General features: G+C 33.7%; 1 protein-coding gene and 1 long non-coding RNA gene across 3 annotated transcripts; one reads left to right on the forward strand and one right to left on the reverse strand.

Moving 5' to 3' along the window:
• Positions 1–3,286: 3,286 nt before the first annotated feature.
• Positions 3,287–11,271, reverse strand: LOC100819060 (disease resistance protein RPV1). The gene is made up of 5 exons (XM_003534840.4): positions 10,540–11,271; positions 6,938–8,051; positions 6,526–6,822; positions 5,014–6,414; positions 3,287–3,583 (listed from the first exon to the last, which is right to left on the reverse strand). The coding sequence occupies exons 1-4, from the start codon at positions 11,001–11,003 to the stop codon at positions 5,071–5,073; spliced, it is 3,219 nt and encodes a 1,072-aa protein (XP_003534888.1). The 5' UTR covers positions 11,004–11,271; the 3' UTR covers positions 3,287–3,583; positions 5,014–5,070.
• Positions 11,272–13,030: 1,759 nt separating this feature from the next.
• On the forward strand, positions 13,031–15,750 carry LOC121172817 (uncharacterized). 2 transcript variants are annotated; one of them, XR_005886510.1, is made up of 3 exons: positions 13,031–13,349; positions 14,106–15,489; positions 15,565–15,750. It is a non-coding gene; the product is annotated as an uncharacterized lncRNA (long non-coding RNA). The 2 variants fall into 2 exon arrangements; XR_005886511.1 differs by having other exon boundaries at positions 13,036–13,349; positions 14,106–14,337; positions 15,367–15,745.
• Positions 15,751–15,958: the final 208 nt, after the last annotated feature.

The following is a 15,958-nucleotide window of genomic DNA, read 5'->3' on the forward strand; positions in this document are numbered from 1 at the left end:
AGCGATCAAGGAAAGAATGACATTTAAGGCTTTCTCATGTTCTCCATGTCTTTCTTCCTTGACAATAAGTTGATGAGGAGGGGTATTGACTTGGAGAATGCTTTCTTGTTGAATTTCTACTTATGAGTACTTCTCCCATTGTTGTGCTTTCTCCTCATTTCTTTCTCTTTCTTCATTCTTTTCTCTTTCTTCTTTTTTCTTCTCTTATTCTTTTCTCTCTTCATCTATGTCTGTCCTTCCTTCCTCAGACTGGTTTTTTTCTGCTTCTGCCTCTCCTTGTGCTCTCTTCTGGCTTCTGGTCAGCATGACCTTGCACTCTTCCTTGGGGTTCTTTTCCGTGTTGGCTCCAAAGGTACTAGAGGGTCTTTCAGCCATCTGTTTAGCCAATTGTCCTACCTGCATTTCCAAGTTTTTGATCGAGGTGTTTGTGCTGCGGTAATTTGACATTGAAAACTGTATGAATTGGTTCAATGTCTCCTCGAGCTTGTTGCTCCTTGTTGTATTGATTCCCTGGGTGATTCCTCCATCTTGAGCCTTGTGTAAAGTTCCTTCCTTGGTTGAATCCAGATGGGCCACTATTAAATCCGGTTGATCCTTGATTGAATCCAGACGGACCTCCTTGGTTGTAACCTTGGAATCCGTGGCGATTTGGTATACCCATGTAGTTAACTTCCCTGGAAGGGTCTTCTTGGATCATGCATTGTCCAGGCTCGTGTATTCCTCCACATGTATGGCATCCCCCTACCTGCATCACAGAAGAGTGAGAAGGACTTACCGCTTGTAGTTGTTGTGGAAGCTTGTTGAGGGTCTCTATTAGGGCTTCTATTTGTCGGAACAACAGCTTGTTCTGAGCTAAGGTTGCATCTTGAGTGGTGAGTTCTAGAAGGCTTCTCTTTGTTGGTGCATATGTGCGATCACGAAGAATGGCGTGATCACTAGCTGCCATGTTTTCTATGAGTTCCATTACCTCCTCCGGTGTCTTTAGTTTGATCATCCCTCATGTAGTTGCATCTAGTAATTGTTTTGATTGGGGTCGTAGGCCATCTATGAAGATGTTTAGTTGCACCAGTTCACTGTATCCATGTGTAGGTGTTTTCCTTAGCAGTCCGCGGAAGCGGTCAAGTGCCTCGTTGAGGGATTCATCGAGAAATTGATGGAAGGAAGAGATTTCCATCTTCCATTCAACAGTCTTTGATTCTAGAAAGTATTTCTTTAAGAATTTCTCTACAACTTCTTCTCATGTTCGAAAGCTGTTACCTTTGAAGGAGTGTAGCCACCTTTTTGCTTCCCCTGCTAGTGAAAAAGAGAAAAGATTGAGGCGTGTTGCATTTTCAGGAACCCCAGCTATCTTCACCGTGTTGCAAATATCGATGTATGTGACCAGATGTTCATATGGATCTTCACTTGGTAGGCCGTGAAATAGATTCCCTTGAATCAGTTGGATGAGGGAATATGGATATGAGAAGTTGGCCGCCTGCACCTCTGGTCTGGCTATGCTGGTGAAGTATTGAGGTATAATAGGACTAGAGTAATCCTCTAGCGTCATCTTCGGTGGACGATCTTCTGCCATGATGCGTTCTTTAAAGAAGGAATGTGCACTGTTCACAAAAGAAACAACTACTATGCACGTTATCACAGAATAAAAATTAAACTTAAATTTTTTTAAAATTTTTTTTAATTTTTTTTAATTTTATAAAAAAGAAAAGAATAAAGAGAAAAAATTGAAAAATAAAATGAAGCAACTAAAAAAAATAGATAAAAAAGAAAGTAAAATAAAAAGTGAAAACTAATTGCTTTAAAATTGGAATAGGCAAATAATCAAGTACGAAAAACAAAGTCCCCGACAACGGCGCCAAAAACTTGTTAACTCGTTGGCAAGTGTACCAAATTTTTCACAAGTAGTAAAATACTTGGAAGTCCGAGTGTCGAATCCACAGAGACTTTGTTTGTACTTAGATTAATACAAATCCAATTTAAAAGCAATAGATAAAGAATTTAAAATAAAGAAAAGAAAATATAATAGATAAGATAAAGATTTAAAGATAAAAATAAATGATTTAAATTAAAAGATGATAAAGATAGAAGATAAAGAAAATAAGACAATAAGAGTAGAAGATAAGAAAAATAAAAGATTAAGATAAAGATAAGAAAAGATAAAATAAGAAAAATAAAAGATAAAAATAAAATAAGATCAGAATTTGATAAGGTGGGGACCTGGTCTGCCTTGTTTGCCTAGGATGTATGAGTTTATGATTTTTCTTTATCAATTTAGGTGACTCTATTCTACCCACATATGTTCAATTACTTGCCCTGATTCCTCACGATGACAAGCATATTTTATTTATCTATCTTCCAAATCCCTTCGCAAAGACTCAACAAATAAAATGCATGAAGTATGAATCCTAGATGTTTGCAAGAATGCATAGGCATAAAATTATCATTCTATTCCTAGTAATGATTTTCTTATGAAATCCTTTCTTTTTGTTCTATTAGAAGTTACCCTTTTCCGAGCGTCTAACCCCTAACAGAGTGTAAAGATGAATAATGCAAGATAAAAGTAGAAAAGATTTCTATTAGAAATTACCCTTTTCCGAGCGTCTAACCCCTAACAGAGTGTAAAGATGAATAATGCAAGATAAAAGCAGAAAAGATAATAGAATAGAAACTAAGGGTTCAGCCACTCATGTCCATTGAAGGCTTTACAATGGATAGGATATAAAAACGGATGGAATAATAGGGGTGAAAGAGAAAGAGAGTAAATGAAACTCCTAGGAGAGAGGGGTTCTGTGGTGTGTGTTTTTTTTGCTTTGCTTGACTCTCTTTTTATAGTTGTTGCAGTGGACTTGGGCTTGATGCTAAAAATCTTCCTTTTTGATATTTTTGATGTCTTTTGGATTTGTTTTGCTTGTAATTATATCTTCTTAAGATTTCCTGATGTTTTGGATATTTTCTGGATTTTTTCTCCTTTAATTTCTCGTTTTCATATCTGCAAGCCATGAATAAGAAAAATATCAAATCTTAATATTTAAGCCAAAGATAACTGCTAAATAAATATTTTTAAAGATATTTTCAATATATTTTTATCATCAAAATAACTCATATTTAGCCGTTATCAAGATTTCAACCCACATATATTTGTTTTTGTGAACACATGCTGCATGCTGCATTCTCATTAGAACTAGATATAAGCCCACCATTTGCTGGTTCGTAATAGGCCTGTGCAAAATAACAGAATTGATCTAATTTTTGATAGAACTGAATTAATCCAGAAAAAAATCGAGCCGGATTTTTAAAACCTGAATCGAACTCTTTTTGAAACTGGTTCAGTTAACTGAACCGGGTTTAAGACAACATACAAAGGCATGCACAAGTCTCAGACACTTTTAAAAAAATGACTTTGTAGCTAGCTACAACCTGGTCATCAAATAGGATTATTTCCTTCCACCATACAACTACATTTTGTTGCCCATTATCCTTCTCTGCATTGGTACATGAGAATTTGGCAATGGTCATCTGCAGCAAGTACTAAAGCCTATTCTACATTTACTGTTGGAGCTCGTATGCATCGTGCCCCTTAATTACCCTGAAAAGGACATTTAATTTCACCAAACAAGAAAAAATAGAAACTGTTAAAAACACGAGTTTGATTGCCTCAAATAAGTTCTGATAAATCTTCATACAATAGCATTTCACAATGATAAAATATGAACAAATAAATCAACATCTTTAGGAATGAAATTTACTGTTATAAACAAAAAGTTATATTATTTCACCGGTTTTCTCCTCTACTAGCAACAAAGGAGAAAAAGAGACAATAAAAGAGAATAGTGATCAGAGTGGCAGAAATATCATGTCAATTCCTAGAAAAACAAAAAAAATATATGTCGAATTATTTTACATATATAGTCCTCATCTATCATCATATTTTCATGATCGATTTTTCTGAATGCATAGGAAAGAGAGAAATGTACTAAAGTCAGGGAATAAATAATCTCTCAGCAGACAGAAGTGTATATCCTATTATCCTTTATATTTTTGTTTTCGTTTTTAGCGTGGTATTGAGGAAGTCAAGGTAAGACAGCTGTTGTCTTGATCCTGGACATTTTTACAACTTACGAAATTTATGACATGAAGACAAATTAACAATACGAGGTAATGTGTGAATCAATATTTAAAACAATGCCAGAGCCAATGGAAAGTTCCACATGGTTTAAGAAATTTTGTACGAATAAAAAAAAATAAAGCTTAGGCAATCTCTGTTTCAATAAGTGGTAAAAAGGGTGACTCTGAAGGAAATAACTTCTTTATTTGCTATTTCTATATTACAATCTAGATAACATCATTATAAAACTAAAACTTTAAGTTTCTGAATATATCTATGTCTACAAACATGCAGACTGACAATAATAATAATGTGGTAGTTTTGAGTACACTTGCATACTATTATCTTTTGAGTAATCATTACTTGTAGTTGTTTGTTTCAGAACTTATTAATGTTTGGTGACGTTTTTCCAATCTAGGGTCCGACAGGTTGGAGAGGGAGTTGATGAGGAGGGATTTGATGCAGGAAGGATAGGAACTAGGGAGTTGATGAGGAGGGATTTGATGCCGGGAAGTTTTGGCCTTTGAGGGGAGATTACCAATTCTAAGGAGGGAGAGAGAGAGAAGGAGCTACAACAGTTTTTGGCCTTATTTTTCATTTTTTTGGTAGCTTTTAGTCGCTGGTATTTGAATATTGTTAACGACATTAGCTTCAAACTAACAAAATGATCATTTTGAACCAGTCTAAAAAGATAAAGAATCAAAATGAACAAAAAAAAATAAAAATAAAGGACCAAACAGGTCATTTGGCCTACTTGATATATGTATATTGGGTGAACTAATAACCGCACTGTGATTATTTACTTCAAACTTTAAAAAAGATCAATTTTGTTAGAAACATATGCTAAAGATTTCTCCCACCAAACCCACCTTAAATAAAAGATTTCAGCATAAACCACAGGAAGGAAATACCTGGGATGATAGGAGGCACAACCCGATTCCATTAGTTTGATGAAATTGAAACATTGATCAGTCACTGTCATGCAATTCCATTTCTTCAATGTCAATGAAACTTTTATATGTCAAGGTGCTTATTGGGCTGACCCCAAATTCTTTTAAACCTGGATCGACTGCCCATTGTGCCTGAATTGTAACCTGGATTATAAAGCTTGTTTGATTTTCGGCTCTTCTCTTTAGGAAGTCAGAACATCTTTGGTCGTATATCACACACACCTGATCTGATATAATTTTCCCAATGCCATAATCTATGTACATTCTGACTCTGTTGGTCTCCCTTTTACCTTTACCCTTAACATCACTTATAGTGATGTTAACTTCACGCCTTTCATTCATGTCTGTGCTCTCACCAAAGACGAAGCCAAAAATGAAGCCAAGGAGAGGCGAAGGTGGGGCAGAAGATAGATCAATAATTATATAATCATTTCTTGTCTTATACTCCAACCATGGTGGAACATTGCTTGCAGGGTATGCGTAAACAGCTTGGTAAGAACCATAATTATCCTTATAATCACTGTAATTTTCAACATGATGGTGATTTGGGGTAGAAAGGTGTTGGCCTGCAAATTTCATCACATTGGTTTGTGCATTCTGCCCAATAGCCGCTAAAGAATATATATTCAAGTTCAAGCAATTCCAGAACAGAATCCGTTTACTGTTTTCCTTTAACTGTTCAACAGCCGTTGAAGGAGACAATAACACAGTCTTCAATGATATGCATTCACTGGCGTCAAGAGTTTTAAGGAACAAGGGAAGCACCGGTAAAGTCAGAAGCGATTTGCATTCTCTGATATTTAGTGTTTTAAGGAACCGGGGAAGCTCTGGCAGAGTCTGAAGTGAAGTGCAACATTCAGCATCTAGAATTTCAAGGAACATGGGAAGCTCTGGTATTGTTTGAAGCTCCCGGCAATAACGTATGTCTAGATGTAGCAGTTGCGTAAGATTGTTGATGGATGAAGGTAACTTCTCAATCTTACTTCTTCTTAGATCTAGTGATTTAAGTTTGCTTTGATATCCAAATGATGAGGGCAATGCTCTCACATTTGTCCATCCTAATCTTAGTTCTTTCATATTGTCTGATATTAGTGAGAATTCCCTAAGATTCTCGCAAAAAAGAAGGTAGAGATGACTGAGGCTGCATAATTTGGAATCACTTGTGACTATGGTAAGAGACTTGCAGTTAATAAGGAACAATTTCTCAAGTTTGGGCAGCGAGAAAATAGATGGATGCACACTTGTTAACATTGAACAACCCCCAAGTTTCAGTTCTTCAAGATTTGTGGCTCCTGATAAATCTGGGAGCTCCTCTAACTTATTGGAGGAAGTGAGGTCAACTTTTTTTAGATTCACCAGATTCTGTAATATAATAAAACAAAATGAAGATATCACATCAGCTAAATTACTTAATATTGTATTCCTTGAATTAACAGAAAATTGTAACAGTGAGACTAAGGCTGACATATTTACCTGGACTCCATCCCAAAGTTTTTTCATTCTGCCAAATGGAAATTCCAATATGACAAGTCTTCTGGCAATAAAATTTTCTGGCAACGATTTTAGAGGGTAATAATCCCAATAGAGAAATCTTAGCTCAGTTTCCAAAAATTGAAGCCCTTCAGCAAGAATATTAAGTAAATCATCATTATATTTTCCAGAGATTTTCAGAAATTGTAATTTGCTCATGTTCGTAAATATGTCATGACTTAACTTCTGCTTCTTAAGATTTCGCATGTCAATCTGTAGGCTTCTAATGTCTTCAGTATTCTGCCATCAATGTAGAAGAAAAATTTTAAGATCAAAAACCACATTTCTCACTCACACACACACACACACAAAAATCAAATGTTATTCATGCCATATTATTTTAAGCTAGGCTGACCTTGCCATTTTTCAATGCTTCAGCAATGTCATCAGAATCCCACAACCGACTGTGGCTTCCAGCTATGCTAGACTCTCGTCGAATAATCTCCCATGCCATTTCTTGCAAACTATCATGCATCGATACATAATTATCCTCAGAAATAGTTATAAGAGCTTTATCTTTCAATCTTTCTAATGCATAAAACACTGAATTGTCACTTTCAGTATCTTTCAATAAAGATTTTAGCTCGCAAGTGTTCACCATTATATTCGATCTAAGAAAGAAACATGCCAGATCTAGAAAAATTTGTTGCTCTTTACGATCTAGACCATCGTAACTCAGTTTCATGACTTCATAAACTTTTGTAGGAGGGATTTTTTTAAGCTTGTCTAGCAAACTTTCCCATTCTTCCTTGTTTTTTCCATGAAGAAGACCAGCCAAAACTTTAACAACTAATGGAATGCCTTTGGCATAATTGACCACCCTAAGTGATAACTCATAGTACTCCTTTTGACGATCACTTTGGTTGAAGGCATTCAAATTGAAAAGTTCCAGTGTTTTATCAAAACTGAGTTCTGTAAGGTGGTATGTCTTTTTTACTTTCTTAGCCTTCAGAACTTGTTCATCTCTAGTTGTTACAAGTATTCTGCTACCAGATCCAAAATTGTCAAGAGTTCCCAACAATTTTCCCAAGTGGTCTGAATCACTCACATCATCAAGAACAATAAGAACCTTCATATGGCCAATTCTTCTAAGAATATTATCAGGTAAGGAATTTTCTGTGTAAATTTCCACATCATCATATCGTAATCGTAATAGCCCAGAAAAAATTCTTTTCTTCAAAGAAATTATTCCATGATTCTTTGATTCTTCTCTTTCATTGGCTAAAAAATAACAACCTTCATATTCATATTGTAATTTATTAAATATTTCTTCTGCAAGGGTTGTCTTGCCAATACCTCCCATACCCCAAATTCCAATAAGAAGGTTGTCCTTTGGCTCTTTTCTTATCCATGATTCTACGGTTGTAATTTTCTCTTCAATTCCAACAAGCCCTTTTGAGATAACATGGGGTTTAACTAACCTCTTCAGTACCAGATCGACAATTTCATTAAGCACCGCAGCATCGTTTCTATATGAAACACCACACAGAGAGATTATATGTTAAAATCAATGTTGTTAATATTAATTCAATTATTTGGAAGGCTTTGTGTGTGGGGGTAGGGTTCGACACGAATGATGGACTAAAAAATAAATAAAGGGGCTTTACTGATTGTATCTAAAGTCGGTTTTTTTACAAGTGAGGGGTATTTTTTAAATTTTGTTTACCAAAATTGATAAATTTTTAAATACTTATGCAAATAAATGTGTAAGTAGTGTTTTTAAAACACGACTTCAAATAAAGAAGTCCTGTTTTAAAACATGATTTTTGTATTTTTAAATTTTAATTTTTGAAATCAAGTTTTAATTAACAACTTCAAGTTAAAAGTCAAGAATTAAAACACAACTTTCTTTTATTTTGTTTCTTTTTATAAAATGAAGTCATGTTTAGAAAAACAACTTCAACAAAAAAAAAAAAAGATTGTGTTTCTAGGCCGCATAGTCCTTTATAAATTTATAAGTTTTAAAAACTAATGCATGTGGTGCAGCAGTTTGTAGATATTATCATGTGCGTTTGTACTGGGCAGCAAAGTGCTTCATGGGATAATTAGGGATGTGAGTAGTATGTTTAATTTTAATTTTTTTTTATAAATTGAACATGAAAATTGAGAATTGAGTTATACTACTTTGGTACATGCTTAATTTGTTTATTCAAGCTACAACTTTCCCCCCTTTACTCGGACCATTGGTTTGGCACCTCGTGAATGATGAACAAAAGATGTGTTATTAATTAAACATGAGTTTTTAATTATTCATGTTTTAAATTAAAATACAACTTATTCATATTTATAACTTTTTTAAGTTTTAATTACCCATTTTGGTAATTTTAAAAAAAATCTCACCAAATGTAAAAAAGCCATCTAAAATAATTTAGAAATAGAATATATATATATATATATATATATGAACATATTTAAATTAAATAGACCAACAAAGCATAGTGCACGAGCTAAAATTAGATAATGCAAAAGTAATAAGTTTAAATATGTTTTTGATCCCTGACATATATCTGTTTTTGGCATATGATCCATAATAGATTTTTCATTTGAATTGGGTCCTTAATATTTTAAATATTTTATCCAAGGTCCTTGCCGTTAACCAAACATGTAAGTGTCCCATGTACTCGTTACCAAAGTGAGATTACAAGTAGGAAAAAGTTTTTTTTTAATTAAAAATGACATCCTTTCTGTAAGCTCCTTCTTCCTCTTTCCTGCAATCTCTCCACGCACCATCACTATCATCGAACAACGACCCACACCACCAAACCACAAATCGCGATGGAAGCACACCACCACCGCGCGAACACAGTGCACAACTCGCAACCACCATCTCCATCCTTCTTCAGATTTGGTTCACCATCACCGCACCGTTGCCTCCTTCCTCTCTAGAGATCACCACAACCTCCAACACCACAATACCCACCCACTCCAGGCCGCCACCAAATCATTTGGTTCTCACTCATTCTCTGCTCTCTCGAAAAAAGTCATAACCCACCTTGGCAACTCAAAAATACAACTCCACCCGAGTCACGCCGCCGAGTTCACTCTCTCTAACTCGGATCCCATTCTCAGGAAGTAGAGATCTGTCGCCAAGAACCATTCCTTTGTCACCAACAAGTGCCCCACCCCTGGCTTCTCCCGACACAACCGCCGGAGATCAAAGTGGGTGGAGGGATATGTGGGGATGACGGGTTCAATTCTGAGTTTAGGTTCGGGTTCGATTTCTGTTTTGTTAGATAATGAAGAGGTTTTGGATATGGTTTCGAAAGCGGAGAGGTTTTTGGATTCATCAAGGAAATTCGGGTGGAGATCCGAGGAGGTTAATTAAGGATGTTTTGGGTTTGTATTTGTGATCGGAGAAGAAGGGACAAAGGTCGCCTAAGAAGGTGACCACTTTGATTTCAGTTGCCGGAGTTTGGGACTTCCATTGACTCTTACTTCATATTAGAGAAACGACACACGCCCTAATCTCCTCGATCTTCGTCGCAGTCTCCACCTTCGAAGCCTCCTACTTCCCGTCTAGAAACGATACACGACATCGTATTTACTTTTAAAAAATTAAAAAAAAATCTTACGTTTAATCCTACTCAGACAACGAGCACACATGACACCACACATCGCATGTCTAAGTGTTTGGTTAATGGCACATAAGCAGATAATAGATCGTGATTAACGGCAGAGACCTCGAACAAAAATTTTAAAATATTAGAGACTTGATTCAAAGGAAAAATTTACTATGGATCATATGCCAAAAATGAATATATATATCAAGGACCAAACACATATTTAAGTCAAAGTAATAACTAATAAGCCTATAATATGCTGAAATTTTTTAAAAATAAAGGTTACAACATTTTCCAACTTAAACAGCCAGTTATTTATGATAATTAATACGCATATATATAAACTAAAGAAAATATTAAAGAAAGTATTCAACATTTATGTGGGAAAAGAGCTTACGGAAATTTTGATGAGTCAATTCCGGCTAAATCGGCAGATTTATTCAAAGCATGTCTCCAGTGTTGCACCTTCATCATTTGTTTTCTTCCATGCACAGCAAATGCTTCTGCATAACTCCCCAATTGATGTCGAACATGTGTGGGTTGTATATGGTAGAAAACTGGGATTACAATACGTCCGTATTCCTCTCTGCATTCAAGTATTTTCACAAGTTCTTCTAAACACCAACACGAAGAAGCATAGTCTGGAGAGAATATGACCAACAAAATCAATGATCCTCGAATTGCTCCAACAAGTGATGGCCATATTTCATCTCCCTTCTCAAGATTATAATCTACGAAGAAGTTTATTTTCTTCCTTTCAAAAGTGTCAATCAAATGGCTAAGAAACCCGTCGCGGATGTCCTGGCCCCTGAAGCTAACAAAAACATCATACTTTATTTCCGGAGCAGCTTTGTTGGACATTTTTTCCCTTATACCCTTCTGTTTCTGAAGTAACCGAGAGACAGAGAAAGGCAACAAATTGACTTTCCGAAACAACTCAGAGACAAGTGCACAATATATGGGTCCTTCAAAATGTGATTTAAAATCTCAATGTAAGATCTCTCGCTAAAGATGTTTTTGGAAGAGGAGTGTTTTGTTTTAAAGTGGGAGAGAATGTTTTCCCGAAAGGAATGAATGTGGCTATTGGGGGGTGTGCACGGGTTCCCTTTGTAATAACATCGATATCATCTCTGTAAGTGTCGGCTGGAATGGTATTACTTGTGACATTCCTTGCTCATTTTATTAATAAAATATACTTTTTTGGTGTGCTAAAAAAAAATGTAGCATCTTTGTTTTTTCTTGTTTTCTTTGTTTACTTAGAATAAATAATGGATAAATATTAAAATTCGTTCTAGAAAATATGAGACACTAATAAATTAGTGCATAAAATATGAAAAAATTTAAATTTATTTTTTAAATGTATAAAATAGTGTGCTAAATTAGTCAAACAGACAATTTAAGTTGATTATTAAATTTTACAATTTAATATCAAATTGACCTCAAAAAATATAATTTATTATCATATTAATTCTAAAAGGTTAAAAGTTGATAATAGAATGATCTTATAAATACGAAAAGATGAATTTGTTGAACTTTTTTACATTTAAGAACTAAATTTATATTTTTTATTGAATTTGTCTAATTATCCAATAAATAATTGATGAAGATGACAATAAAGCATAATTGAGCGTCAGTCCTCACTCACTTTATCGTGACGAATCCGGAATTAAGGGGACGTGTTAAGAATAGTGTAATCACAAAGACAAATCTTTCTCATGTACTATATATGGAGGGTCATCCTCCTCGAATATTATATACCCAAAGTCAAGTCTTTGGTTGTAACGGTTAAAAATCACCTCTTTCTACAATGGAGCATCAACACATCATTGTTATCTCGTGGGGCCTCCGGTTTAAGAAGCAATTTCCTGTAAAGTACCATTAACGATGAAGAAAGCAAAACAATTCGGTTTTAGATTAATTTATGGTTAAATTAATTTTTTATATCCTAATTTATTATTTATGTTTAATTTGATCATATGATTAAACGATAGCTGGAAAACATATTGAAGCTGTCACCAAAGGCTTTCTTAAAAGATTTCTTCACAAGGTAATTAAATTGCAAGTAGTTTTACCAATCAAGTTTAATTCATTGTAGTTATTCAACTAACTTTAGGCATTATAGGAGATCTCCCTATTGCTCACTGAGAAAGATTTTAGTGATTTTAAGAAAAATCAATCTCGTATCTATTAGATGAGAGTTCGTTCAATATTCTTAATTATATCGATCCCATGGACGAAAATGCTTTTATATGTATATATATGGAATAAATATAGGTATTTAATATTTAATTTATACAATTGACAAATCTATTATTTATGTTATCTCTTAGCCGGCCTTCTGATCATTGCCATATACCAAGATAAGCATGACAACATTATAAATTTTGAATGTTTGCTCAAACAAACTCTGAAAGGGAAATGATATAAAGAAGTTTTTATTTTAAGTGAATATCTCTTATTTAAATGCTTAAAATTCAGAGATTATTATATCATTATATGGAAGCCTGCAATAGATCATTTCAGAAATTTTTAAAAATATTTTATATTATCATTCATTATATTGCCATTCATTATATACTCGTAGTGCAAATTAAATGTTTTTTTTATATTATCATTCAATATATTGCCATTCATGGAGTGTCATATACTGAAAGATTTTTAATTTTTGTAAAATTGCTTTAATAATTATATTTAGAATATTTTTAATTAATTGATAATATAAATAATATCTTTATAACGATACTATATAAAAATTAAACTCTATTTTATAATTCTTTCAATTAAAAATTATAGAGAATGAATTCAACTTGATTGATTATTCAAAAAGTACAGTGTCAATATATAGAGGTTTTTATAGCTGTTATTTACATTCATATTTATAACTAATTAGCTAAATTAGTTCCTATAAATCAGCAAACAAATCATTGATTGGAATCTAAAATAAATGACATGAAACGACTCTCCTTATGATACAATCAATCAATCAATTAGATGCAATCTGTGCTGAGTCATTTCCTTGAAAAAAATAATGTACTAGTCTCCTCTCCAAATACTCGAAGTACTCCTCCATTATCTATACAGACCCTGTTCTTCATTTGAAATTGTTCAGCTGTTAATGCTCCCCATAATTTGGGTTCACCTTCTCCGGTCCATATCATGGACTTTCAGTGGATAATTTAGTGAAGTTATTTTTCCTTCGCAAGAGAGGTAACTTTTATATTCATGGGGCTTATAATTTTGATAATTGTTAATGTAGTCGTCTGTTGTGTGGAGAGTTTCAAAGTTTGATATGATCTCACACTTTTACACTCTAATTTAAATTTTTATTTCATTGTCACTCTACTTAACAGTACCTAAGTGTTGCTCTATGTTGAATTTCTGGTAACTGTACTCTGAATATGAATCCATCAGGTTAAGAAGGTAACAATAAACTAATGTCAATTAAGATGAAAATGACTAATTAACGCCCGAATAAGATACTACAGTATTCATCTTCATAACTAAGTATAGAGTTGTGACAACAAATTTTAAGGTTTTGAGCGGAATCAATTCTTAATATATCAATTTGAATTACACTACAACTATATGCTGTCATGTCATTTTGCTAATTTTTGTCATCAACATAATTTTTTTGTGTCATTTTCTCTACAATTCTTTTTTCATTCTTCATTGTTCTCCTTCGGTAATCATTAATGTGTGATTTATGTATTCAATTTCAAATTTCATCTTCAGTTTAATATCATTATTGTCTTTTATTGATATTGATGTATTCTGTCAAAAGATTTAGCTTAATTGGTTAGGTAAAATGCAGACTTGAGTTATGATAAATTCTCGCACACTATATTATCTTTGACTTTTATAGATTAAAAAAATCATATCTTTTAATTTTTTTTCATAAAACAAATAAATATTCTACTGCATTTGAAAAATTAACATGATTTCTTCTCTTTTTTGTCACACAAGGAAATTAAAGACAGAAAGGAGAAAGCAACATATTAGACATTCACGATAGAGTGCTGTAAAAGCTACACCAGGAGGGGAAAGCCAAAAACGTGCAGAAGCAGGTTCTCTGTCACCCCTAACCAGCCAAAATATAAACCACGGCGCGGTGTTGGCTTCACCAGAAACTTGAGAGAAAACTACAATCCATTATCGCTGGAGTAAATCCACCAAACCACTCTGGAAGCTCTGGAAAGTTCTGAAACTCTCTTAAGATTATTGGAATGAGTTTCGAGTAAAGTGCTTATTGAGAGATTAGATCCAAGAGAGAAAGTTTCACTGAGTTTGAACATACATTAAAGTTTAAAAACAACTAACCATTTAGATCATAGCCTATAAACCATGCCACCATCAAACACTCATAAATAACATAACATTGACAACCACTTGAAACTAGCTAGGAAACCACCTTTGGAAAGGTCAAAACAGAAAAACAAAAGCATTAACCAACATGGTAGCAGTCCTGAACACAATGGCTGATCACAAATTCTGACAAATAACGTGAAAGAAATCTATCTGTTTCTTAGTATGAAAAGTTTCTTTGCTTTGAATCTTTCTTCAATGATTTCCACGAGGATTGAGTAGGAAATTCTCAAAAATTTGTTTATTTTGCTGGTATGAGAAACCATTTAGAGTGTAGAGTTTCAAGCCAAAAGATAAGGTGCATGGTGTATGTATATTGGAAATTGATTTTTTATCACTAAGATTTAGGTGACTTAAATGTAAAGTGAAAGATTGTATTATACTATATGAACCTTAATTGAATGAATGTATTGAAAGTTGTTTTTGTTTCAACTTCCAAGAGAACTTATTTATTATAGTTGGTGACAATCTTCACTATAAATAGAGAAGATGTTTAGTGGAGAAACAACACATGAAGAAAGAGAGTGTGTGAGAAGAGAGATTGTGAAACAAAATCAGAAAAGTGTCTTTGTGCGAGTGTTATCATTTATTGTAACCATTAAGTGAAGTACTCAAGTTTGTAGCGTGATACACTATCTGAGAAGGGTTTGTGATAGTGAAATACTTTTGAAACGATTCCGTGGATGTAGGCAAGAGATGTCGAATCACATTAAATTTTTGTGTTTGCTATTATTTTTCTTACGGTATAATCTTTGTTGTGTTCTCACGATCATTTTTTTGATGTAAGTAATTTTATTTGAAAGCGTTGATTACCCAACCTAGAGACTTCTAAACATTGTTTTATTGTGGATGCTGGCTACAGAGACACAGGAAATCCTTCAAGAGACACAGGGATTGGAGGGGCAACATGATTTTTGCAATATTAGGATGCAGATGATTTACAAAGTTTTTGCGAAGGGCCCCTAGAAAGGATGTTGAACAATAAGTGGGTCATGATTATAGTTTCTTGAGAATGGAACAAATCAAACATTGCTTGATTGTTTTTTTATTTCACATGTAGGATCTTAGAGTTTTCAAGCGGTTTGGAATTTGTTTTTCATGTTGGTGGAGTTAATCAGGATGTTTTTTCGTAACCTTGGTTATTAAATAAACCTGACTTGTGAGTCAAACCTCATAAATGTAAGGTATATCAAATTGCAACAAAATTTTTATTTCCTGTCTTGATAATTTGGAATTAATATTTGAGTCTTCCATGAATGTGGAATTTTTCTAGCAATAACAGCATACTCCATCTAAGACTCATCGATCTTAGAGGAGGAAATTAAGTACATAACATGAAATTAACATGAATATTTAGTTGTTAGAGATAGGTCAAGAGACTAAATTTCCATCTACAGCTATTACTAGGACAATATATAAAAAGACAAACACAAGTCTCAAACACTTCCAAAAAC

Source organism: Glycine max, chromosome 9 (genome assembly GCF_000004515.6).
Source record: "Glycine max cultivar Williams 82 chromosome 9, Glycine_max_v4.0, whole genome shotgun sequence".
Classification (NCBI taxonomy): Eukaryota; Viridiplantae; Streptophyta; class Magnoliopsida; order Fabales; family Fabaceae; genus Glycine; species Glycine max.

Excerpts from the sequence above, each read along its gene's own strand:
- LOC100819060 (XM_003534840.4), bottom strand. The coding sequence starts at position 11,003 with ATGTCCAACAAAGCTGCTCCGGAAATAAAGTATGATGTTTTTGTTAGC. Across the intron at positions 6,823-6,937 it reads AAGCATTGAAAAATGGCAAG|AATACTGAAGACATTAGAAG; the intron begins GTCAGCCTAGCT and ends CATTGATGGCAG. Across the intron at positions 6,415-6,525 it reads AACTTTGGGATGGAGTCCAG|AATCTGGTGAATCTAAAAAA; the intron begins GTAAATATGTCA and ends ATTATATTACAG.